General features: G+C 55.9%; 2 protein-coding genes across 2 annotated transcripts; both read left to right on the top strand.

The window, feature by feature from the left end:
• Nucleotides 1–4,542: 4,542 nt before the first annotated feature.
• ANKRD33 (ankyrin repeat domain 33) lies at nucleotides 4,543–8,127 on the top strand. Its single transcript, XM_056515077.1, has 4 exons — nucleotides 4,543–4,863; nucleotides 5,072–5,201; nucleotides 5,792–5,932; nucleotides 7,364–8,127. The coding sequence occupies exons 1-4, from the start codon at nucleotides 4,543–4,545 to the stop codon at nucleotides 8,125–8,127; spliced, it is 1,356 nt and encodes a 451-aa protein (XP_056371052.1).
• Nucleotides 8,128–11,255: 3,128 nt separating this feature from the next.
• On the top strand, nucleotides 11,256–23,789 carry ACVRL1 (activin A receptor like type 1). The gene is made up of 10 exons (XM_056515073.1): nucleotides 11,256–11,663; nucleotides 14,290–14,369; nucleotides 16,183–16,407; nucleotides 16,902–17,101; nucleotides 17,191–17,290; nucleotides 18,242–18,388; nucleotides 19,490–19,765; nucleotides 20,768–20,965; nucleotides 21,963–22,093; nucleotides 22,187–23,789. Exons 1-10 carry the CDS (start codon nucleotides 11,533–11,535, stop codon nucleotides 22,319–22,321), a joined length of 1,623 nt encoding a protein of 540 aa, XP_056371048.1. The 5' UTR covers nucleotides 11,256–11,532; the 3' UTR covers nucleotides 22,322–23,789.
• Nucleotides 23,790–26,253: the final 2,464 nt, after the last annotated feature.

Here is a 26,253-nt window from a genome sequence, read left to right as displayed (position 1 = left end):
ACATTCCATTTCCTCGCCTTTCCTCACCCGACATTGCATTTCCTTCACTTTCCTCAACCTCACATTGCATTTCCTCACCCGACATTCCATTTCCTCGCATTTCCCTACCCGACATTGCATTTCCTGGCCATTCCAAACCATCCCTTGTCTTTCCTTGCCATGCTCCAACTTGGAGGCAGCCACAGCTCTCTCCGCCGGCTCTTTTGTGACTTTGCCCGATGTTTTCAGGTTTGTAGTGACAATGAAAAAACTCATTAGAGCCGAGAGGCTCCTGTGTCCTCTGGAGTGCGGCGCGGATAAGAGCTTGTACTTGGAAGGGGAAAATCAGTTTTTCTGTCCGGACCCCGTGGATTTGAGAGCAAGTTTTCAACTCGGGTAATTCAGAGACGAGCGAGGTGCTTTTGTTTCCTTTGTAAATCCACAGCGGCATCGTGTGGTTGTTGTGATGAGCTCTGGCAGCGCCCAGGTAAACCCGAGCGCTTTTCCTGCCCGGCACCATTCGTGTGAAGCTCCTTTGTGGATAAACTGATGAGATCGTGCTGGGGAAAAAGAAGAATTATCTCATTGTGGGCTGGGCAGTTTATAGGCTGAGAAAGGAAAGGGAATTTCTCTTTTTCCGGGATTTACCTGGCGCTGCCAGAACTCGTCACAACAACCACACGATGCCGCTGTGGATTTGCACAGGAAGCAAAAACACCTCGCTGGTCTCTGAATCACCCAAGCTGAAAACGTCCCTGTCCTCAAATCCCAGTCCTGCCTCCGAGTTGGAGTGAAACACTCATCTTAGAAAATGAGGATTTGAGTTACCTTGCTGAAAATAATTCAAAGTTAGAAGGGAGTAGTTATCTGAAACTTAAATAATTGATTGTCTCTCGTTTTATGTTTGCTTATGGGAAAAGATGAAACTAGTGAGAAACACAGACAGTGCAACCAGAAACTCATTCTCTGCACAATTGGACTGTCCCAGAAATCATTTATTAGAAAAGGTCAAGAGTTCAGGGTGAGGAAAACTCCCCTTACTTCCTCCTTGTAAGACCCCTCCCCACAAAAACGACCCCAGACTTAATTTAAGAAGCCAATCAATGCTTAACAGCCATTCCAGGTGATTATTACAGGACAGGGGGATGGGAGGGGCTGTTATTATCAATATGGATTTGTTTGAATCTTTGCTAATTAAATAAACTGTGATCACCTGTGATTTCTCACTGTGTGTTAGAGGATTACCTCACTGCTGAACAAACACTCACTTTGTAACTTTAAATTGTTGGAGAGTCTTTTGTCCGTCACAGTTGAGTGTCGGTATTAGACCAATACTCTTAATTTGGTAAATCAGGAGCGTTCATGCAGCGTGCTCGTTTTCCTGCTGCTCCTCATTAGCGCCATGGACTGAGCTCGTGGTGAGCAGGGAGTTCTGCACCCGATATCCAAATGTTACAGAAAAAAAAAAAATTACTTTTGTCACTTTTTCTCTTGAGTCTCTTCAGTTGGGGGCCAAATTTTTCTTAGTTTAAGAAGATTAACAGGGTGGAGCCTGGCAAATAAGACACCTTTATTTCAGTTTAAAGCGTTGCCCTCTCACCAACAGGGAGAGATAAATGTGAAAAAATAGCAAATACAAAAAAACCAAAACAAAACAGCGATTAATAATGAAACAGCAATAAACAAAAATACAAAGTCTCTAAGGCAAGAGACTCCCTTCCCCAGTAACTATGAAAACAAAGGAGCAGAGAGGTCTCTGCTGTGGCCAGGAGACAAAGACAAGGTGGTGGAGAGGCCATTTCACCTGACCATGAGGTGGAGAGAGAAAACAAAGGAAAATCACCACAGCAATGCAACCTCTGCCATTACAGAGCTCCCTGTTCCCCCAAATTAAACAGCAGGATGAAACAAAAACCTGCAGGACAAAACTCTCCCTCCAAAAAGAGAAGAACCCTTTTTTTTTGTCCAGAACGCTGCTGGGTTTTGTGCTCCTTGCCCCGGGTTGTCCCAGCAGTGACAATTCCGTGGGCAGCAGCTGGAACTTGTTGACACAAGGGGCTCCGATTTTCTCGGCAGGGCTGCCCCAGGTGGAGACAGTGAAAAAAAAAGGGAAGAAAATGTAGAAGAAAAATCTTTCCCGGCTCCAAAAACATTAGTTACCACAGCAACAGTGGCCAGAAAGGTATTATGGGATTCTCCAACACGCAGAGAGGAATAAAAGAGGGTTTGTGCCTCAGGCTGACTCGGCCTGGGGAACTTGCCCCGGGAAACTCTCCTGATCTGGGCAAGAACAAAAGACACCAACCCTGTCTTTACATAAGTGTCTCAGAGCCTCCTGACTGCTCCAGGATTATGGCACATGGCTGCCAGGATGACTCCTTAAGCCCTAAATCTTCTCCCTGTCCCTCCCTGAGGTGAGGCAGAGCAGGAGGTGTCACAGCAGGGTGACACCGTGGTGACCACGCCGTGCCCAGGCTCTGGACATGCAGCATCAGGATTCTGATTTTCAGCGTTGGGATCCTCGTGTTCAGCGTCAGGATTTGGTTTTTCAGCACCAGGATTTCCAGCTCGTGCTTCCCAGCACAGAGGAAACAGCTGGGATCCTTCATCTAATTCACATTTTCATGTTCAAGATGCAGCAAAGTGTCCTTTGGGACTCTGCTGAAAACAGGGGGCACAGCCTCCCACGATTTGCCTTGGCACCAAATTCCTGCCATTTTTGGCAATAAAACAGCTGATCCAGGGGCTAGAAATGCCTTCTCACAGATCCCACAGTCCTGATGGCCCTTGAGCTTCAGAAACACATCAAAACCTACCAATAAAAAACCACGTGCAAACAACAACAGCAGCAAAAAAAAAAACTCTGTAAAGCTGAAGACAAGAGAACAGTCGGGGTTCATGTGGAATTTGGGGAACAATGTTTGCAGCTCCTGGGCTAAGGCTGCCCTGAGGGCTTTGGAATTCACTCCCAGGGGAGCAGGAGGGATGGAAATCCAAGGCCCCTTCAGGGGAAATCACGGAGTTTGTTGAAGGCACGTGTACAGTTCAGGTGTCCAAGCCCTCGGCTGGAGCAGCAGCTTCCCAGAATTATCAGCTCAGCCAATTCACCTGGATAGAAAATCAGGTGGAAGGAGTTTCTGGGGTTTCAGCTGAGCCTGTGGGACTGCTCAGCCCTGTCACACCGAAGTGAGACAGGTACAAAAATACAGCCCAGGGATCCCAGCAGCTCCTCGGCTCAAGACACTAAATCCTGTCCTGATCCTGCTCAGGGTGGATGCAGCCATTTAAAGCAACAGTTTAATTTAAGATCTCTTGGGTAGCTGAGCCCACGTCAACGTGCACGTTGTCACAGCTTTGGTGCCAAAAGCCACAGAGCAGAAACCTGCAGAGGGGACAGAGGGACATTCCATGGCTGCTGCTGGGATTTCCCTCCTGGCTGTGGCCAGGATGCTGCCCAGCTGAAGAGGGACCCGCAGGGAAGATCAAGGTGAGCTCCTCCATCCCCAGAGCCTGCTTGGGAGCATCCAAGGGGTGGGAAATTTAGTGGGATTCTGAGAGCTTTCCCTCTTCCTGGCACCCATCAGTTAATGGTTCTGCTTCAGAGTGAAGGTTTAATCCCTGCTGCCGGGCTCAGCCAGGGTGTCCCTGCCCACAGCTCCTGTCCCAGCCCTGTCCTGTGTCCTGGAGCTGCTCCCAGCTGCTCTTCTGCTGGGAAAAGTCTCGGCATCCATTGGGATGTGCCCTGGGTAAATGGGGAGGGGGCCTGGGAAGGGCTCAGCCTCAGTGGGGGTGGGTCTGTGCTTCCTGCTGGTGCCTGGCACAGCAGCCCAGCTCTTCAGCTCCCCCACACACCTGGAGCCTTTCCCACCCCCAGCACCCCCGGATCCCCCAGGCTGGGGGACACACACCCACCTCTCAGACTCCCGAGTGTCCCCGTTCCTCCCACTGCTGCTCCCAGAGTGTCACAGCTCGCAGACACCCCCGGATGGAGCCGGGGCTTCCCGGGGGTCAGGGAGGGTGTGTCTGACAGGGACAGGGACAGGGACAGGGACAGTGAGAGTGACAGTGACAGTGATAGTGATAGTGATAGTGACAGAAACAGTGAGAGTGCCCCCTCTGTGTGTGACAGGGACAGTGACAGTGCCACTCTGTGTGTGACAGGGGCAGGGACAGGGACAGTGCCCATTCTGTGTGACAGTGAGAGTGACAGTGAAAGGGGCAGTGACAGGGACAGGGACAGTGCCCATTCTGTGTGACAGTAACAGTGATTGGGACAGTGAAAGTGCCAGTGTCCACTCTGTGTGTTATAGGGCCAGTGCCAGTGCCCGTGCCAGTGCCAGTGTCCCCACAGGGGCAGTGACAGTGACAGTGCCCCCTCTGTGTGACAGTGCCGGTGACAGTGACCCTCTGTGTCCCGCAGTGCCAGTGACAGTGTCAGTGCCAGTGCCAGTGTCTCGCTGTGTCCCGCAGTGCCAGTGACAGCCCCCTCGCCCCTCGCCCCTCGCCCCGGGAGCGCCAGGCGGGCGCGGGGCCGGGCCGGGCTCGCTGCCCCCGCCCGGCCGGATGACCGATGCCTGCGGAGGAGCAGAACGCGCCGCAGCTCCCACCGCCAGCCTGGATGCCTCCGACCCGGAGCTGCACTATGAGGAGGAGGAGGAGGAGGAGGATTCATCGTCGGGATCCTGGGAGCAGTCGGACAGCAGCAGCATCTTCTCGGATGACTCTGTGTACCCCTGCTACGAGCGGCCCCCGGAGGAGGCTGAGGGCGCTGGGCTCCTCAGCCTCTACCAGTGCTGTGCCAGGAACGATGCCAAGCTGGTGTGGGAGAGGCTGGAGCGTGGGGTGACCCGCAGCGAGGCCACAGAGGTGGACATCAACGGGAGGGTGAGTGCCTGGGTGAGCACCCCGCAGGGCAGAAAGAGGATTTTCCAGGGAGGGACAAATCCTGGGGGCTGGTGGTTGCTGAAGCAGGAGGGAGAGGGTGGGATGGAACCTTGCCTGCCCTCCCACCCTGTGCCTGCCTGGTTTGGGTTTGGGGACACTTTGGAGGAGCCACGGCTGGAAGCTTTGCTGAGTGCTGTTCCCTCTCCAGAACGCTCTGATGCTCGCCTGCTCCAAGGGCTTTGTGGACATCGTGCCACTGCTGCAGAAGTGTCCCTACATCGACATCAACCAGCAGGACAACGATGGGAACACAGCCCTGATGATGGCTGCCCAGGCAGGTCAGCACAGGCAGCACCCCTCGAAGGGAACTGACCCCCAAAACCCTAAAACCACTGCTGTGAAAGGGATGTGTGTGACATCAGCTGCATCCGCGGTTCACCCCAGCACTGATGGGAAACTGGTGTGAAAATGGAGATTCCTGCAGTGGTGCTGCCTCAAATGTGCCATGACCAGCAGCAGAGCTGGGCTGGAGCTGCTCCATGTGCTCCAGGAGTCACAGGGAGTCAAAAGGCTCCGAGCTCTGTGCAGGGCCCAAACCTCCAGTCTGGCTCTGATTCACCAGGAGGGGAAGGAGAAGTGGGGATCACCCTTGATTCCCATTGTCTCCTTGCTAGATTCATTATTTTATGGGATTTTTTTTTGCATTTTTGGACTCTCCTGTGCTCTCCACTAGAGCAGCTGGTTCATCAGCACCTTTCCCTCCATACCCAAACCAAAAATAAACCCAAACCCTTTCCATCCCCATCCCTTCAACCTTCTCCATCCGCATCCTCACGGGGTGCAGCTGCTCAATCCTTCACCCACCAGCCCCAGCCACGGTCCCTGCTGACTGTGGGAGCTCTAACACAGCTTCTCTCTGGCTGCTAAGGACACATCACCATTGTTAACTACCTCCTCAACTACTACCCTGCCCTGGAGCTGGAGCAGCGGGACCCGCGGGGGCTGACGGCGCTGATGAAGGCGGCGGTGCAGGGGAAGAGGGACTGTGTCACTGCCCTGCTGCTGGCGGGTGAGAGGCACCCCAAAATCCCTCGGGGTTCCTGGGAAGGGGTGGCACTGCTGGGGTGGTGGTGATGCCTCAGAGTAATACTTAACAGCCCCATGTCCTGGTTTGAAGGACAGGTGTCTGCCAACAAAGGCAGGAGCTTCTCTTTAAAATGGAGACTGTAAACCCCCTCCCTCCAAATTATTATAATTTTGAAATTAAGGGACTCTCAGGCAAAGATATGGGAATTAGGAATAACAGTTCTTCACTAGGAAAATTAAAATAGCAATGCAGTATTACACAGAACAATCCCAACACTGCCAGAGTCAGAATCCAAGCTGACACCCGTCAGTCAGTCAGGGTGTTGGCACAGTCCCATTCAATGGTGGCTGCATCCTCCTGCAGGGGCAGATGTGGTTCAGCTGGAGCAGTGCTCCTGGAGAAGGTGCAGTTTCCTCTGAAGCTCCAGGGATGATGTGGAAAGGTCTGGTTTTCCTCTGGAATCCAGTGGGAAGATGGATAACTTGCTGTCCCAAATCTCAGTTTTTATCTGGGTAGGAAAGGCTTGGCTCCTCCCCTGGCTGGAGCATCTCCCAGTGGGATGATGGAATTTTATCAGTCATGCCCTGGGACTCACTGGCCATTAACAGGAGATATCTCCTGGAGGGAGGATGGGCTGTGGGAAGATAAAGATGATTGCCCAGCTGGTTTAAAGATGCCCATTAGCAGATAATGTGTGCCAGGAGATCAGGGTCACTGCCCCAGCTGGTTTTAACATTTGGTGGCAGAATTTACATTTCTGTCCACACCACCCCAACACACCCCACTAATATTTCCACGATAAACCTGCAGGATCTGGATTTCTCTGCAGTGAGACACACCAGGCTTCACAAACCCCAGCTTTCACTCCCAGGCTATGGGATCTTTTTCCCACTGGACTGAACCAACTTTTTCCCACTGGACTTTTACCAACAGGAACAGAGCAGCCTGGCACTGCCTTTGGCTTTGATGCCTTGGAGTGGCTGCCTAGAACACAGGCTAGACAAGGTTAGGAGAAAAAAATGGGTATTCATTAAAGGCCTTCAATACATACACCTCGGGCAGTCAGAACCCTCCCAGAGGCCACACCCAAGGTGGATGATGGTCCTGAGTCTTTCAGACAGATATGAGTTTGGTCTATTTACATATCAGGGGTTAATCCTCTAATTAGTTTCAGGTAATGAAGTCATATTCCTCCAGTTTGCTCCCCCACAATTTACTTTTGTTTACACTTTTTGTGGCCTGAGGCTGGAAATGTCTTTGACAGTTCCTAGAGGAATTGTTTTGTCTGATCAAAACGTGAAGACAATTAACCAACACTCCATATGGAGCTTAGTTGTGCACTAACGCAGCACAGCATTTGAAAAACACAAAAGCCGAAATCCTCGCGTGTCACGGCGCTCTCTGCCGTCCCAGGAGCTGACCTGCAGGCCGTGGATGCCGTCAAGGGGAAGACAGCCCGGGAGTGGGCGACCTTCACCGGCCGCTTCGAGACCACCGTGCGCATCCGGACGCTGCTGCGGCGCCCGCGGGCCGAGCAGTTCGCAGCCCAGTACCAGCCCGAGTGGCCAGCGCTGGCCACGCTGGTGGCCAAAGCCCTGAGCCCCAAATCCAGGAGCAAGCGGCTGTCGGAGAAGATCCGCTCCATCTTCACCTTCAACATCCCCCGCGATCCCGCGGAGGACGGCGTGCTGGACCACATGGTGAGGATGACCACGTCCCTCGCCAGCCCTTTCGTGGCCACCGCTTGCCAAACCATCTGCCCCGACAGCCCGCCCGAGGTGGGCAAGCGCCGGCTCTCGGTGCCGGAGATCCTCGGGCGGCACGTGCGGGATGAAGGAGCCGAGTCGGAAACCTCCAGCGCCGGGGGATCCTCCTGCAATGGCCACGCCGTGCCCGAGCTGCGCTCGCCGCCCCGGCCGCCGCCCCGCCGCCTCCTGAGCCTCCTGCCGCTCTGGCTGCGCCGTGCCAACAGCGTCTTCCCCGGGGAGCCCGTCCCCAAAATCAAAGTGAGCAAAGCCTCGGGCGCGGCCGCCGGAGAGAAGAAGCCGCGTGTGAAGGACAAGCACCTGCTGCAGCCGCCGCAGTGGAGGTACAAGGTGCTGAAGGAGGAGAAGAAAGCGGCCGAGGAGGCCAAGACGGAGGAGAAGAAGAAGAAGAAAAAGAAAAAGAAAGGCTAAGGAGGGAGGTGTCGGTGTGGGGACAAGGTTCTGGCTGTGCCCTTGGGTCTGCCAGCGTTTCTGGCGCAGGGGTGGGTTTGTTCCCGGTGGATGGGAATGTCCGAGGGAGGAGGAGGATGTGGCACACACGCCCAGCTGAGACATCCCCGAGGGCTCACAGGCCCCTGCCTGGCCTCTTGTGGGTGGCCACCCTGGTGTGGTACATGCTGTGCTGGGCACTGATGTCCTGAGGCCCTGGACCAAGCTCCAGGAATGCCAGGGAGCTGTGGCACAAGTCCTTCCTATGTTTTTTTTTTGTTTGTTTGTTTGTTTTGGTTTGGTTTTTTTTTTTCTCTCCGGTCTTCCCAAGCTCTCAGCTCCACGGCGTGCATTGGAATGTGGCTGAGCAAATTAAAATGGAAGTGGTTGCCATGTTAACAGGACTGATTCCATGAATAAAGCTCGGGGTTGCTGTGGGGCTGGCAGGAATGCTCCCCCTTTGTGCCAGTGTCACATCCTCAGTGACATTCCTGTGCTCCTGTGTGGGGGACGGACGCACCGAGGCTCAGCACAGGGAGGCAGCTCCATGCTGTGGAAGGAGCCGCAGCTGCAGGCACGGCTGGACATCGAGCTTGGGATAACTGGGCTCATCCCCAGCGCCGCCAGTGCTGCAGCAGCAGCGTCCTGGTGCTCCCACATTCCAGGATCCCCTCACACCCAGCTCCATCCCAGGTGAAGCTGGGATGCTGGATCCTGCAGCACGGGCACAGTTTGGCTCCGGGAGGGCGATGAGCGCTCAGACCAAAACTTACCCAGGTCATAAATAATTACTGGCACATCCTCGCACCACCCTTTCCACAGGAGCCCCCTCTCGCCGCAGCTCTGCCCTTTGCGGGGCGCTGGGAGGTTTGGGCAGGGAAGGATTCCCGCGGGGAAGGAGCCGCAGCCTCCCCGCCTGCTCCCCTCGGTGCCGTGGCTCGCTCGGGCTCCCCGCAGATGAGCCGGGGGCGGGCGGCACACGGAGCGCGAGTGGCAGGAGCCGCGCCAGCCCCGCAGGGGGAGGCAGGGACGGGCTCCCCATCCCTCCTGCCACCCTGGGGACGGCTCGGTGAGACCCAAGGGACGGCTGGGTGCGCCGGGGAGGGACCTGCGGTGGTCCGGGGATGCCCCTTCCCCTCTGCGGGATGAAATCGCAGCGATGGTGAAGGGGAGTCTCACCAGGGCTGGCAGGGGACTGACTGATTCACCCCTGAGCCCCAGACGAGGGCTGGAAGCGGGGAGGAGCCTCCGGTGGGGTTGGTTTGCACATCCCATATCCCTGCAGTCAGTCCCACTCTGGAGGAATTCACTTCCCCACCGCGGCAGCGCCGCAGCTGAGCCCAGGGCTCCCACCCATCTCTGCCCAGGATTAGGATTTAGCAACTTCTAGAAATTTTGAAGCAGCGTTTCTCCCCTCAGTGATGATTATGATTTAAAAAGGAGGGTGATCTATTTCAAACACGGAGTTTCAGGCTCAAAGCAGCCAGCAGCAGCCCTTGCTGGAGAGCTGGCCTGCTCGCCTGCCCAGAATAAATAACTCCAGCAGGATGCCCTGTGTCTGCTCCATGGGAAGGATGCAAGAACCATCCAGGAATAACCCCGGGAGGGGCCGATCCGGCCGGATCACTGATGGTCAGGACGATAAGAGTGTGCAGGCACCGGCTTCCTCCCGGGCAGCTCGTATCTGATGGAACCTGCCCGTTTCCCCCGGGTCCGCACGGGCAAAGCCGCCTGTGAAGGTCCTTCATGTTTTATCCTGGTTTTGTGCTTTTGTTTGCTCAAACTTCCCAGATGGCGGCCGATAGCCGGGCGAGACTCGGCGGTGCCCGGCGCGGGGAGGCTCCGGGTGGGTTCAGGATGCGGCTGGTGATGCAAGGGCAGGGGGAGGTAAAGCGAGGAAAATCAGGAACGGGTCACCGTGCCAGGGATGGGGTTTGGGATGGCACCGGAGGGAGAAGCAGCTGGGAGCCCAAAAAACGGCGCTGAAAGTGGCAAAAGGGAAGCGGCGCTTCCTCTGCCGGGGTCCCGTGTGCTGGGGGCAGAGGGAAGTGCCCAGCCCGGCGTGGGAACGGCCCTGCCGGCGCTGTCCCAGCGCTGCCACCGCTCGGGGCTGTGGGGACAGCGGGGACAGCGGGGACGGGCAGCGCGAGGCTCCCAGTGAAGCCCTTTGGCCACCGTGCGCTGCTCCGTGGCCACTGAAAGGGCTCCACATCCCCATCACATCTCCATCCACTGCACCCCAGGGGAATCCTCTCCTGCCCTCCTGGTGCCTCCCTGGGGCTCCAAAAAACAATAAAGGGAATAAAAATCCATTCTATGTATTGAAGTACATTTGGGTCACGGATTTTTGTTACTCTATAAGGGTTACACAGTGGTGAAAGGACACAGTAACTGTTGAATGATGCAAGAAAGAACAAGAAAAGCAATTTATTGAAGGAAGATATGGCTTTAAATAAGTCACTTCGTGCATAACAAAATACAGACAGTCAGAGAAGGAGATATCTCTTGTCCCAGGATTTCTGATGGGTCCAGCAGGTATTTATTTTTTGTTCTAATTCTTTCTTTTGTGTTTACAATAAAGCAAGTGCTCCTAGCTTGAGAAAAATCCTAGCTGAGCCTGAGAAAGCTAAACTAGAAAAATCCTTTAAAATTCTCCCTGGGCGTGTAATGACCACAGATTTTCATACTTTTATAAGTTTGGTCCATTTTTGGGTGTAGCCCCAAGGGGGTTTATCTGCCTGAAATGTACCTAAAAGCTTTTCAATACATAGAAATGCTTTTTATTCCCTTAATTTTGCCTGGCCTCTGTTTTTAGGTAGCCCAAGAGGCATCACTTCACACAGCACCCTGGAATTGCTGCTCCAGCCTGGAATAACCAGGGCTCTGCCACAGAGAGCAGGAGCAGGAGGGGTGGTCAAGGAGGTCAAAATCATTCCCACAGCATCTCTCTAGAACATTCCCAGCCCTGCTCCATGCATGGTGGGATGCTCAGGGTGAAGTGGTGAGGCCATGGGATGGGGTTTCCCATGAAAACTGAGAAACTGGGTGGGAAAAACCTCGGTGAAGGACGAGGGAAAGCAACCAGGATGGAGCTGGGGCCCGGTGAGCAGGAGGAAGGGAGGCTGGTGGTGGCTGTGTGCTCAGCAATAGGAAATGCTTTATTAGCTGGGAGTGGTGGAGAGAAGCCAGGCAGGAAGAGGCAGTAATAAGAAACTTTTTTTTGACTTCTCCCACATCCAGAGCACAGAGCAGCTGCCAAACGGCTGCGTGGGACAAGGGGGTGGGCGAGCTGAGCCCCTGCTGCCAGGCCAGCCTGGGTGACAACCCACAGGGGGACAGGGGGAGCCCCCAGGGGGGCAGGATGGGCGGTGGGAGGGCAGCAGATCCATGAAGACCCTCGGAGCTGGGGCTCAGGGCACGGAGAGGAGCTGCCCCGGATCCGAGAGCGGGACTGTGGCCGGAGAGCCTCGCCAGGGCCGGGCAGTGCCGGGGGCTCCTGCAGGACCTGGATGCTGCAGGTGAGTGGGGAAGAGCTCGTGGGCTCTGGGCTTCCTCCTGGTTTACCCCCAAAATCAGGGTTTGGCCCCGTTTCCTTCGTGTTCCGAGGGGGGTTGGTTGACAGCAGGGTTTGAGGTGCTGGAGTTTGGGCACAGCTCAGGGCTCACATCAGTGTGGTGGTAGCAGGGTCTGGCCCCAGTTCCTTGCTAGAGAGCTGAAATAATAAGCAATTGGAACAGAACAGCTGGAATCGACATGGGAAATGGGGAATTGGGTGTATTTTGAAAAGGCAAGGGGGAAAGTGAGGGAAAGTTGGCTCAGCTAGCCAGGGCTGCAGCAGGGAGTGGGGTCCAGCAGGATGTGCCACCTCAGTGCCCCCCTGGGCACTGCCAAACTCCCCCTCTCGGAGCAGGGTGGGCAAGGGAAACCCAAATGGTGCCTGAAGAGGCTCCATGCCCAAAACCAGGCTGGGGAGAGCCCATGGAGCTCCTCTGGGGGGGTACAAGGCACAGTCCGTGCTCTGCAGGAGCCACAGGTGATGCCATCCCCACCCCAAGGTGAGCCTGGAGGGTTCTGCTGCTCCCTTGAGCAGGTTTTGCTGCTCTCTCTTGGTGTGTGGTGCTCATGCCATGGAAATGCCCATCAGTGAGAGGCTGCTGGATGTGTGACCCACCTGGAAAAGCTCCAGCTGTCCCTGAGAGCAGCCTGGAGCCCGGGGATCTGTGCCCACCATCCTCCAGCCCCGAGCAGCCCGGCTCACCTGGCTGGCAGGAGGGGCTGGGCTGTGTGGGAAAAGGCAGCACAGGGAACTGAGCCCTGGGCCACATCCCGTGCCTGAGCCCCACGTGAGCAGCAGAAACCACGGGGGAAGGAGGAAGAGCTGGGGTTGAGAGCTGGGCCAAGCTGTCCTGTGAGAGCAGGGCTCCCTGAACCGCCCCACACATCCCAGGTTGTGCTCAGCCACCCTTCCCTGAGCTCCTGTGGTCTCCTGCTCCATTTGCTTCTCTCCATGGGGGTGATGAGGAAATTCCCCTTCCCTGGGGTTTGTTCTTGCTCCAGACCCTGCAGCTCCCAGCAGCTCTGCCACCACCATGTCCCACCCCAGACGTTTCCCTCAGGGTTTTCCTTCTCCTGATGCTAAAATCCCAAAGGAGAGAATAGAGCACCAGCCAGCAGGGTAAGAGGCTGTGGATGGGGGGAGCTGCAGCTCCTGATGGCAAAGGAGGAGGGAAGGGACAGGGATGGGTTTGCCAGGACTGGTTTGTGCCATTACTGAGGAACCTGGGGTGTTTTTCCTGTGGGATGCCAGGAACAGCTCTGGATTTAGTTTTGCTCTCAATCCACGGGATGTTTCACACAGAGCAGAGTTCTGGGTGAGGCCCTGCCTGCTTTTGTATTTCGTGTCAAATGTCCTGCAGCTGTCTAATGGCTCAGGATTTTGTGGAAGTGGCTCCAAGGAGGGAATTCACCACCTGGGACACTCAGCCTCCCTGGTGCATCCTGGATCTCCCAGCAGTTCAAGGAGTGTGGTGCTTGGCAGCAGCCCAGCAGCCAGGAATCAGCAGCCCAGCCCCAGAGGGGCTGAGTTTAAAATAAAGAGGATCCAAATCCAGCTCTGGGGGAGTTGGGATTTTACAACAAAGCTGATCCTGGCTGGGGGTCGGATGGGTGAGCCTGGCATCGCTGCCCACACCAGCACCAAGGACCAGCCTCAGCACCCAGCACCCGACCACTGATTCCTCCCCTCCAGCAGCAACCCAGGAGTTATTTTGGGGAGGAAAAGCCCGATTCAGAGCAGGGCTGGAGCTGCCGGGGTCAGCCACGTCCCGAGGGCTGGGCTTGCGTGACTCCGCTTCCCCATCACGGCCAGAATCTAAACAATCTTGATTCCTGTCCCAGCAGCCCTGGGCTGGGCTCTTCAATTGCAGGAAACGGAGCCTTTGGCATGTTTGTGTCGGGAACACGAAGAATGAGCTGCGGAGGGGCCGTGAACGAGGCGGGGGGATCGCCGTGTTTGCCTTGGCAGAAACGTCTCTTTCACGAGGAGGAAAAAAAAAAAAAAAAAAGGAAGATTAAAAATAGCCAAACTTCCCCCAAAGGCTCAGCGAGGAATTTTTGGCTGTCCCAGCCCCTCTGTTTGTGTCATTGATAAGCTCCACATAAAAGCAGCCCCAGGACTGAGCCCCTGCCCGTGGCTCTGGTGCTGTTGGGGCTTTGAGCTCCACCCCACAATCAGGGTCCTGCCACACCTGGAATCTCCAGCAGGGCATCCTCAGGGCTGCCAGGCCCACGGGGGCCGTGGTTTTAGGGAGCAGGAGCAGTGGGAACAGCAAGAAATGCTGGTGTGTGATCACTGGGAAGAGGGAGGGAGGCTGCAGGGACACGGCCAGGCCTGGTTCCAGCCCATTCCTGAGCTCTGTGGGGCCACAGTGGCACCCCAAGCCATGGCAGGGGGGTCCCCCAAGCCTGGGAGGTCCTGGGATGTGTTCTCAGGAAGGGCTGTTCCCAGGATGTCCGGAGCCAAACTGCCCTGGGAGCAGCACATCCAACCTGACTGTGCCTGCCCCGAGCCCCCAGGGGTGGGGAGGAGCCCTGGGGGCACAGGGGCTGCTCTGACCCCCTGCCCTGACCCTCTGCTCTCTGCAGGATGATGCCCTGGGCAGCCTCTGGCCGGGTTCTGCTGCTGCTGCTGCTGCTGCTGCTCCTGTCCCTCAGCTTCGCCGCCGGTGAGTGCAGGTTAAAATGAACCCTCGGCTTTTTGGGAGCATCTCTGCCCAAAATAAAACCCTGGGCTCCTCAGAGACTGTGCTGTGCCTCTGTGGGAGGGTGACCCACCCCCCAGAGAGGATCTCAGCTTAATTAACTGTGGTTGATCAAAGCGCTTTGCTGTCACCGGAGGGGAGATGGGGAGGGGCTGGTGGCAGCACACACTGAAAAATGTGGGTTTCCCCAGGAGTGATGGTGATGATGATGATGGTGGGAGGCAGGAGGAGCTGCTCAGCATCCCAGGGGAGCCCCAGGTGACCTGGGGACAGATCCAGGCTGTGCTTTGGCAGGGAGGTCCAGGACGGCGTGGCTGTGCTGGGAGCAGCAGCAGAGTTACTGAGGGGATGAGTCCCCACCGAGTCCCTGCCCTGCCCAGGGGCCACCAACCCCAAACTGGCCCTGCCACCACCCCATGGCACTGGCACCAGGCGGTTTTTGGGGCAGGGGGACAGGAAGTGCAGGATGGCCACCACAGCCATCCCCCTGCTGTCCCTCACTGTCCCCTCACTGTCCCCTCACCACCGGATGTCTGGCTGCCCTCACGCTGAACTCACTGATTCCAGGAGGGATATTTTCTGTGCAAAAGGGCAGAGCTAAATTAGGGATTTGGGAGCGTGGCTGCCATCTGAGCCACTCCAGCACCACGGCTCAGGGAAGTGCCTTCAGGGAAGTCAGGAGAAACTCCAGGAAAGACCCTGGGTTTGGCACCCGGCTCCCAAAACACCCACAGGGAAGGCACTGCCTGAATTTGGGGTTCTTGATCCACCCCAGCTCCCAGGATCAGGCTCCCATAGGTCCCCAAGTCCCCGTGGGCAGGATGTGACCCTGTGTGCTGTAAACCAGTCCATCCCAGTCCATCCCAGTCCATCCCAGTGCATCCCACGGAGCCTCCTGGGGCTGTGGGAACAGGTGACACCCAGGTTCAGGGGAAGCCACTGATTTTCCAGGAGGTGTCAGGACGGGCTGAGCACCCACAGCAGCCTTCCCCTCCTTCTGTGATGGTCTCAGGCTGTCCAGTCTCAAAATTTGGTTCAGGAGTCTTTAGGACAATGTTCCTGTCCCCAAAGCCACCAAAGCTCCTGGGTGGGCAGTGGGGTGACCCCATGGAAGTGAGGTGACCCTGTGGGCAGTGGTGTGACCCTATGGCACAATGGGCAGTGGTGTGACCCCTGGGCAGTGTGGTGACCCCATGGCACAATGGGCAGTGTGGTGACCCCCTGGGCAGTGGGGATGACCCCGTGGGCAGTGTGGTGACCCCCTGGGCAGCGTGGTGACCCCATGGCACAATGGGCAGTGTGGTGACCCCATGGCACAATGGGCAGTGTGGTGACCCCATGGAAGTGAGGTGACCCTGTGGTCAGTGTGGTGACCCTGTGGCACAATGGGCAGTGGGGTGACCCCATGAGCAGTGTGGTGACCCCATGGCACAATGGGCAGTGGGGATGACCCCATGAGCAGTGTGGTGACCCCATGGCACAATGGGCAGTGGGGATGACCCCATGGGCAGTGGTGTGACCCCCTGGGCAGCGTGGTGACCCCGTGGCACAATGGGCAGTGTGGTGACCCCCTGGGCAGCATGGTGACCCCATGGGCAGTGTGGTGACCCCCTGGGCAGTGTGGTGACCCCATGGCACAATGGGCAGTGTGGTGACCCCATGGGCAGTGGGGTGACCCCATGGCACAATGGGCAGTGGGGTGACCCCGTGGCCAGTGTGGTGACCCCTGGGCAGCGTGGTGACCCCGTGGCACAACGTCCCCTCCCCGTGCCCGCAGAGGAGCTGCTGTGTGCCTGCGATGTGCCCCACTGCAGCCAGCCCAACTGCACGGGCAAGGTTTGCTTCGTCAGCAAGAGGAGGGAGGAGGGCACCATCACCCAGCACCGGGGCTGCTTCTCCCAGCACATCCTGGAGCACTGCCACACGCCCGTGACGGAGCAGTACGGCACGAGCTGCTGCCACTTCCACATGTGCAACGCCCAGCTGGAGATCTTCCTGCAAGGTACAGGAACAAACAGGGCTGGGATGAGCTGCCCACGGCTGTAACCCCATCCCAGAGTATAAGCAATGCCTTAACCCTTCCCCCCTGTCCCTATCCTATTGGCAAAACCGAATTCTCCTCCCTGACCCTTTCCTAAAAAAGACTGTTATCTAAGATCCTCTTTCTCTTTTTGCCCTGGGACCACCATGAAATAAATTACGAACTTTGAGAAAGGCAAGGAGCCTCTTTTGAACCTTTGTTTATCCCATGCTGTGCCTAACTCCTTCTTAGACACTAACACAGTAAATAGCTGGGAGGGAGTTACAGCAGCCCACGTGGCTGGAGATGTGTTTGAGGACATCCCTGTCCCCACTCTGCACCTGCAGAGCCACCAGGATGTCCTCAGGTGTCCCTTCTTGGGCCGATCCCAATGCAGGGATGCTTCCCCCCAAACCCCAGCCCTGCACCCTCCCAGGCCAGCCCTCATGCTTCCACCCCTTGCTTCCCTCCCCCAGGAGAAGATGCCCTGGTAAAGCCACCTTCCCTGCCCAACCTCCTCCTGATGATCCTGGTCCCGCTGCTGTCCCTGCTCGTCCTGGCGGCGCTCACGGCGCTCTTCTGCTGGAAGCTGGCGCGGCACCGCCACAAGCACAGCGACCTCGGCGACACAGACCTCATGCTGAAGGCGTCCATGCTGGGAGACAGCACCTTAGAGGTGGGGGAGCTCCGTGAGGGACCCCAAACATCCCCAAGGTGTGTGTGGGGGTGGCCCCGGTGCTGAGCCAAGCCGCTGTGTTTGCACAGGACCTGCTGAGCGATGACTGCACCACGGGCAGCGGGTCGGGGCTGCCCTTCCTCGTGCAGAGGACGGTGGCTCGGCAGATCACCCTCATGGAGTGCGTGGGTAAGGAGGCTGGCTGGGGTGGGGAAGGCTGCCCCAGTCACCCCCAGTGTCCTGGTTTGGAGGACAGGTGTCTGCCAACGAAGGCAGGAGCTTCTCTTTGAAATGGAGAATGTAAACCCCTCCCTCCTAATTATTATTATAATTTTGAAATTAAGGGGCTCTCAGGCAAAGAGATGGGAATTAGGAAGAACAGGTCTTTACTAGGAAAATTAAAATAGAAATGCAGTGTTACACAGAACAATCCCAACCCTGCCAGAGTCAGAATCCAAGCTGACACCCGTCAGTCAGTCAGGGTGTTGGCACAGTCCCATTCAATGGTGGCTGCATCCTCCTGCAGGGGCAGATGTGGTTCAGCTGGAGCAGTGCTCCTGGAGAAGGTGCAGTTTTCCTCTGAAGGTGCAGGGATGATGTGGAAAGGTCTGGTTTTCCTCTGGAATCCAGTGGGAAGATGGATAACTTGCTGTCCCAAATCTCAGTTTTTCTCTGGGTAGGAAAGGCTTGGCTCCTCCCCTGGCTGGAGCATCTCCCAGTGGGATGATGGAATTTTATCAGTCATGCCCTGGGACTCACTGGCCATTAACAGGAGATATCTCCTGGAGGGAGGATAAAGATGATTGCCCAGCTGGTTTAAAGCTGGCCCATTAGCAGATAATGTGTGCCAGGAGATCAGGGTCACTGCCCCAGCTGGTTTTTAACGCCTGGCCCATTAACAGGAGATATCTCCCGCAGAGATCAGGGTCAGTTGGTGGCTTCAAACCCAGGAGGGGCCCAACCATGCCAGCTTAACCCAGCAGCAACCCCAAGTTCTTCCCCTGTGCTGCTGCCTGGGGAGGGAGGGAGCAGCTGGGTGGGTCAGGGACCCTGTGCTGCTCCCTGGCTGCCCCACACGGGATCCAGGTGAGTCACCTGGCTCCTGGAGCACTGTGTGATGCTGTGCCACGGCTGTGCCAGGCAAGGGACGCTATGGGGAGGTGTGGCGAGGCGTGTGGCACGGGGAGAGCGTGGCCGTGAAGATCTTCTCCTCCCGGGACGAGCAGTCGTGGTTCCGCGAGACAGAGATCTACAACACCGTCCTCCTCCGGCACGACAACATCCTGGGTGAGCTGGGGCCAGGAGGGCTGGGAATGGGGTCAGACACCCCCTGGAAACTTGTCCCCTAAGATCAGAAATCCTTCCTTAGGATGAGTCATGACAAAGAAATGTTCACCCCCCCTGTAGACCCCCCTGTTATCTTTTAGAGTTTTTATTGGTCTTTAGCTCTTCTAGGTAATTGGTCACTTTTATCTAAAGCCTTAAAGTAATTGAGTAGCTTTCAATTTATAACTGTATTGGTTCACTTTTTAAGCCGCCTCAACCCTATAAAATGGAGAATGTAGACCTCCCTTTTCCAAATTATTATTAGTAATTATCAGCCCCATGTCCTGGTTTGGAGGACAGGTGTTCCAATAAAAGCAAGAGTTTCTCTTTAAAATGGAGAATGTAAACCCCCTCCCTCCAAATTATTATAAATTTGAAATTAAGGGACTCTCAGGCAAGGATAGGGGAATTAGGAATAACAGTTCTTTACTAGGAAAATTAAAATAGCAATGCAGTATTACACAGAACAATCCCAACCCTGCCAGAGTCAGAATCCAAGCTGACACGCGTCAGTCAGTCAGGGTGTTGGCACAGTCCCATTCAATGGTGGCTGCATCCTCCTGCAGGGGCAGATGTGGTTCAGCTGGAGCAGTGCTCCTGGAGAAGGTGCAGTTTCCTCTGAAGGTGCAGGGATGATGTGGAAAGGTCTGGTTTTCCTCTGGAATCCAGTGGGAAGAAGTTACCTTGGTGTCCAAAATGTCAGTTTTTATCTGGGTAGGAAAGGCTTGGCTCCTCCCCTGGCTGGAGCATCTCCCAGTGGGATGATGGAATTTTATCAGTCATGCCCTGGGACTCACTGGCCATTAACAGGAGATATCTCCTGGAGGGAGGATGGGCTGTGGGAAGATAAAGATGATTGCCCAGCTGGGTTAAAGATGGCCCATGAGCAGATAATGTGTGCCAGGAGATCAGGGGCACTGCCCCACCCCAGAGTTTTAACATTTGGTGGCAGAATTCACATTTCTGGCCACACCACCCCAGCACAAGCAGCCAGGAGATCAGTTCTGTCCTTGCTGTGCAGCCTGGGGCAGTCCATGACCCCTGGTGTCTGTCCCTGCCCAGGTTTCATCGCCTCTGACATGACATCCAGGAACTCCAGCACGCAGCTGTGGCTCATCACCCACTACCACGAGAACGGTTCTCTCTACGACTACCTGCAGAGAACAGCCCTGGACGTGGAGACCTGCCTGGGCTTGGCCTCCTCCATCATCTGTGGCCTCGTCCACCTCCACGTGGAGATTTTTGGCACACAAGGCAAACCTGCCATCGCCCACCGCGACCTGAAAAGCAGGAACATCCTGGTGAAGAGCAACCGGCAGTGCTGCATCGCAGACCTGGGTGAGACAGGGTGGCATGGGAACCCAGGGAGGTGGCACTTGGGGGTGTGGAACCCCAGGGGGACAGCACTCGGGGATGTGGTACCCTGGGGATGTGGTACCCTGGGGAATGTGGCACCCTGGGGATGTGGCACCCCAATTATGTGGCACCCCAAGAATGTGGTACCCCAGGGATGAGGTACCCCAATGATGTGACAGCCCAAGGATGTGGTACCCCAGGGATGAGGTACCCCAATGATGTGACAGCCCAAGGATGTGGTACCCCAGGGATGGGGTACCCCAATGATGTGGTATCCCAGGGATGAGGTATCCCAGGGATGAGGTACCCCAATGATGTGGTACCCCAGGCATGAGGTATCCCAGGGATGGGGTACCCCAATGATGTGGCACCCCAGGGATATGGTACCCCAGGGATGAGGTACCCCAATGATGTGGTACCACAAGGATGTGGCCACCCCAATGATGAGGTACCCCAGGAGTATGGTACCCCAGGCAATTGGTACCCCAATGATGAGGTACCCAGGGATGGGGTACCCCCAGTGATGTGACACCCCAGGGATGATGTACCCCAATGATGAAGTACCCCAGTGATGTGATATCCCAGTGATGAGGTACCCTAATGATATGGTACCCCAGGGAATTGGTACCCCAATGATGAAGTACCCCAGTGATGTGGTACCCAGGGATGTGATATCCCAATGATGAGGTACCCCAGGAGTATGGTACCCCAGGGAATTGGTACCCCAATGATGAGGTCCCCCATGGTGCTCCAGGGTGGTGGAACCCCACAGATGTGATGCTCCAGGAATGTGATATCCTGGGGTTGTAATATTCCAGGGTGATGGTGCCACAAGGCTGTGGTGTCCTGGGGTTTTGGTACCTCAGGGATGTTGAGCCACATGGATCCAGCACAGCACGGACCAGGAGCGGTATCCCAGCATTTTATAGCCGAATTGATGACCTAAAAAGTCACTCCAAATGACTCTGTGATCTGTCCCCCCAGGGCTGGCCGTCATGCACTCCCAGGGCAGCGACTACCTGGACATCGGCAACAACCCGCGGGTGGGCACCAAGCGCTACATGGCCCCGGAGGTGCTGAGCGAGCAGATCCGCACCGACTGCTTCGAGTCCTACAAGAAGACGGACATCTGGGCGTACGGGCTGGTGCTCTGGGAGATCACCCGGCGGACGGTGGTGAATGGTGAGCGGCTCCCGCTCTCCGCGCCCGTTCCCTCCTTCCCTCCTTTTCTTACTGCTTTTTTTTTTTTTTTTTTTTTCTTCCCTTTTCCTTCGCCCAGAAGATTAGCTGTAAATTATAAACACTGTAATCTAGTGTCAGCACCCGGCTCCCTGATTAAAGGGCCCATTAGACTCAATCAGTGCTTTGTTTGTTCAGCGCTGATTAGAAAACAAGCAGCTTCGAACGCTGCCTGGAAAGCGGCCACGGCCGGGACCTCCGGCCGCCGGGTTTGGCTCGGGAGCTCGGGACTGGGGCAAGGGGTAGGGTCCCCTAGTCACTGGGGATAAACCCGACTGGGGCAGCCTGGTCAGTGCTGCTCATCACGGCAAAGTCCATTAAAAATCATTAATTAAATGGTGGGCGCTGGCGGGCGGGGCGGAAGGTCCCCCCAGGCGCAGTCTGGCCGGAATAATCTCATTTACGGCCCCAGGGCTCCCTCAGATTACACATTTACTCCGAATTACCCCAGCCTTGCGCAGGAATGACCTTCAGCCGGCTGGGTTTAACCCTTGCAGGACCCCATGCTCTCCAGAACAGCTTCAGGGGATCAGGGATGGGGAACTCCAGGGGACCCCGAAGTTTTGGGGTGCAGGGAGCTGGTGGGGGCTCGAGGCTTCCCAGCGACATTAAATCCCACGGGGACACGGACATAGGCGAGCATTAAGCAGAGATTAGCTGGGCCAGCTGGCGGGTTGACCACCAGTTGCTGAGTGGAGGTGGCCACAGTGCCAAGGGCTGGTACCGGAGCTGGTATTGGTGGTGGGGCTGGCGCTGGGCTGGTGCCAGGGCTGCAGTTGGTGCTGGAGCCACCAGCGGTACCAGAGCCACGTGCCCGGGTGAGGGACATCCCAGCGGCCATTCCCCGAGTGCCACCAAAGGCAGGGAGCAGCTCGGGACCCTCCGGGCGGTCCCTGGTGTCAGGACCGGGGTGAACCCCCCGCTCTCCCCCGCCCCGCAGGCATCGTGGAGGAATATCGGCCGCCCTTCTTCGACGCCGTGCCCAGCGACCCCAGCTTCGAGGACATGAAGAAGGTGGTGTGCGTGGACCAGCAGACCCCCGTGATCCCCAACCGCCTCTTCTCCGACTCGGTGAGTCCCGGGGGCACCGACCCCTCCCAGCCAGAGCCGGACCTTTGCTACCCATTAAACCCTTTGGTTTATCCCTCTTTTTGTGCCTCCCAGGTTCTGTCGGCACTGGCGAAGATCATGAAGGAGTGCTGGTACCAGAGCCCCTCGGCTCGTCTCACCGCCCTGCGCATTAAAAAGACCTTGAAGAAGCTGAACAATCCCGCAGAAAAGCCAAAACCGGAGCAGTGAGCGCCGGGAACGGGACACCGGAGCCACTGGCGGGCGGCACCGGGGACGGGCTGGCTCCGGTCACAGAGGGGTTTGCTCACAGCTCCGCCTCTCCCACCCCTCCTTCGAGCCGGTTGAGTTTGTAAACACGGGAAAAAATAGGAAAGGAAAAAAAAAAAAAAAAAAGCCAGCAAAGGAGGAATCTTCCACCCGGCCATAAAAATATCCCCTGGATCCGTCACCCGACACCGGCGCGTCTCGACGGCAGCTGGTCGCCCACCCGGAGTCTTGGATGCCACGGCGAGGGGCACGATGGCAGAACCAGCCTGAGCTGCACCCCAAACCCTCGGGGAACCGATGGCAGAACCAGCCTGAGCTGCACCCCAAACCCTCGGGGAACCGATGGCAGAACCAGCCTGAGCTGCACCCCCAACCCTCGGGGAACCGATGGCAGAAGCAGCCTGGCTGCACCCCAAACCCTCGGGGAGCACCAACGGCAGAACCAGCCTGAGCTGCATCCCAAACCCTCGGGGAGCACCAACGGCAGAACCAGCCTGAGCTGCATCCCAAACCCTCGGGGCACCGATGGCAGAACCAGCCTGGCTGCACCCCCAACCGTCGGGGCACCGATGGCAGAACCAGCCTGAGCTGCACCCCCAGCGCAAGGGGCACCAACGGCAGAACCAGCCTGAGCTGCACCCCCAGCCCTCGGGGCATCGATGGCAGAACCAGCCTGAGCTGCACCCCAAACCCTCGGGGGGCACCGATGGCAGAACCAGCCTGAGCTGCACCCCCAGCCCTCGGGGCATCGATGGCAGAACCAGCCTGAGCTGCACCCCAAACCCTCGGGGGGCACCGATGGCAGAACCAGCCTGGCTGCACCCCAAACCCTCGGGGGGCACCGATGGCAGAACCAGCCTGAGCTGCACCCCAAACCCTCGGGGGGCACCGATGGCAGAACCAGCCTGGCTGCACCCCCAGCCCTCGGAGCACCCACCCAGCGCTGGCACCGTCGGCGGAGGAGCTGCCCAGACCCGTCCGCCGGCGCTGGCAGGAATTCCCCGGCAGAGCTGCGGTGCCCGGCGCGTTTCTCGCTGAAGGAGGGATGGGTTTCTCTGGCCCAAGGGCAGCATCCCCCCCGGCCAGCCCAGACCCGCACCCAGCCCAAAAATGAGGAGCGTCCAGCATGGCCTGAGTATTCCAGGATGGGGGTCCCGTGGTGATCCTTCCTTGCCAAGCAGCCAGCATTTTCCTTGCCAAAGAAGTGCCCTTTTTGGGTCTGTGCCAATATTTTGGTGTTTTCCGAGGTGTTTTGGCTCGGCTGGCTTCATCCCATGTTGCTCCCCGCCATCCCAAAATCCACCCCGTGCTTGGAGATGTTTGGACACGACCAGGATGGGACGTTCAGCAGAACCAGCTTTGCCACATAACTATTTAATTATTAAGATTTAATATATTTAATAAAGTGTAAAGCTATTTTATCACCTAAGAGCTGCCGAACCTCCCATGCTGGCACCACGGCAGGATGGGTCTGGGTGTTCCTGCATGGTTCAATTCATGGCTTCACCTCCACGTCTCCAGCAGCACCGTTGGATCCCATAACAAACCCAGCTCCAGCCTCGTGCCAACCCTCTCCCCGTGCCTGTGAGGGGCTGGGGCTGCTCCAGGGGGCACCAGTCCCCCAGCTCTGAGGGGTTTGCACAGCCAAAGCTCCCAGAGCTGGATAATGTTCAGGGGGTTCAGCTCCAAGGTGCTCTCAGCACATCTCAGCTGCTGCCTTGCTCTGCACCCAGTCACACACTGGAAGGAGCTGGGCAGCAAAGGGCAGCTGCAGCTTCTGGGCAGGGCATGGAGGGTCTTGGGTGCCTTGATCTGGGCTTGGAGGGCTCAGCCTGGGGCTTGGAGTGCCCTATCTGAGGTTGGGGATGCTCAGCCTGTGGTTTGGAGTGCCCTATCTGGGATTTGGGGTGCTCAGCCTGTGGTTTGGGGTGCCCTATCTGGGCTTTGGGGTGCTCAGCCTGTGGTTTGGGGTGCCCTACCCGGGGTTTGGGGTGCTCAGCCTGTGGTTTGGGGTGCCCTATCTGGGCTTTGGGGTGCTCAGCCTGTGGTTTGGGGTGCCCTATCCAGGGTTTCTAGTCCTGCTCTAGTCCTGGGTGCTCAGCCCAGGGAGGCTCGGTCCCTCCTGCCCCAAGAAGATGGCACACACACACGTCATGTCAAGCACACGCACACAAATCATGTTTGCACACACACATCATGCTTGCACACACACAAATCATGTTTGCACACACACAAATCATGTTTGCACACACACAAATCATGCTTGCACACACACAAACCATGTTTGCACACACACAAATCATGTTTGCACACACAAATCATGCACATGAACACACAAATCATGCTTGCACACACAAACCATGTTTGCACACACACAAATCATGTTTGCACACACACAAATCATGTTTGCACACACAAATCATGCACATGAACACACAAATCATGTTTGCACACACAAACCATGTTTGCACACATACAAATCATGTTTGCACACACACATCATGCTTGCACACACACAAACCATGTTTGCACACACACAAATCATGTTTGCACACACACAAATCATGTTTGCACACACAAATCATGCACATGAACACACAAATCATGCCCAAACTCACGGCCCATGTATTTAAACACGAGTCATGAATGCCTGCACACACATTATGGCTGAGCACACTCACATCACACACAAACACGGCCTGAACACACAGATCATGAACATATGACCACACAGCACTCATGATGCACACACACACCACACAGGTAGAGGATGCACACATAAACACATAAACACAACTCACACCTGAACACACATCACTCGTGCTCGCACAAACACGGCACAGGTGCCACACGCACCCACGAGAGCAGACAGGCACAGCACACACCACATGTGACTGAAAACACAACAATCACACTGGAAAACATGGAACAGGCTTGGACACACTCAGGCCTGTGCACACTCATCACACAGACAAAAGTCATACACACATCACACATATCTCTCACATTTATGACATACCTATCACACACATCACACAGATATCTCACATTTATCACACCCTTATCTCACATTTATCACCTATTATCTATTATCTATTTATACCTATGTCACATTTGTCACACACATATCACATAGTTATCACACACCTATCAAGCACATATCAGACACCTATCTCACATTTATCACACACTTATCACACGAGTATCACATACCCATATCACACTCCCATACCACACACCTATGAAACACCTGTCACGTTTATCACATATTTTTCACACACCTATGTCACATTTATCACATCACACACCTATGTCACGTTTATCACATATTTATCACACACCTATATCACATTTATCACATATTTATCACACACCTATGTCACATTCATCACACGTTTATCACACACCTATGTCACGTTTATCACATATTTATCACACACCTATGTCACATTTATCACATATTTATCTCACACTTATGTCACGTTTTATCACATACCCATCTCACATTTATCACATATTTATCACACACCTATCTCACGTTTATCACACACCTATGTCACGTTTATCACATATTTATCACACACCTATGTCACATTTATCACGTATTTATCACACACCCATCTCACGTTTATCACATATTTATGACACCCATATAATGCACCTATCACATACCCATCTCACGTTTATCACCTATTTATCACACACCTATCTCACGTTTATCACATATTTATGATCATTTATCACACTCCTATCCCACCCATCTCCCCGCTTATTTCACCATTGACGCCCCCAGCCCTGTCCCCTCCCCTGCCGTGTGCGCACGCGCGGCCCCGCCCCGCCCCTTGACCCCGCCCATTGCCCCAGGCTCCGCCCCCGGCCCCGCCCCCGCTCCC

The sequence above is a fragment of the Oenanthe melanoleuca genome, linkage group LGE22 (assembly GCF_029582105.1).
Source record: "Oenanthe melanoleuca isolate GR-GAL-2019-014 linkage group LGE22, OMel1.0, whole genome shotgun sequence".
Taxonomy (NCBI): domain Eukaryota; kingdom Metazoa; phylum Chordata; class Aves; order Passeriformes; family Muscicapidae; genus Oenanthe; species Oenanthe melanoleuca.
The sequence above is the reverse complement of the archived record's forward strand: the minus strand, read 5'-3'. Positions and strand labels throughout refer to the sequence as shown.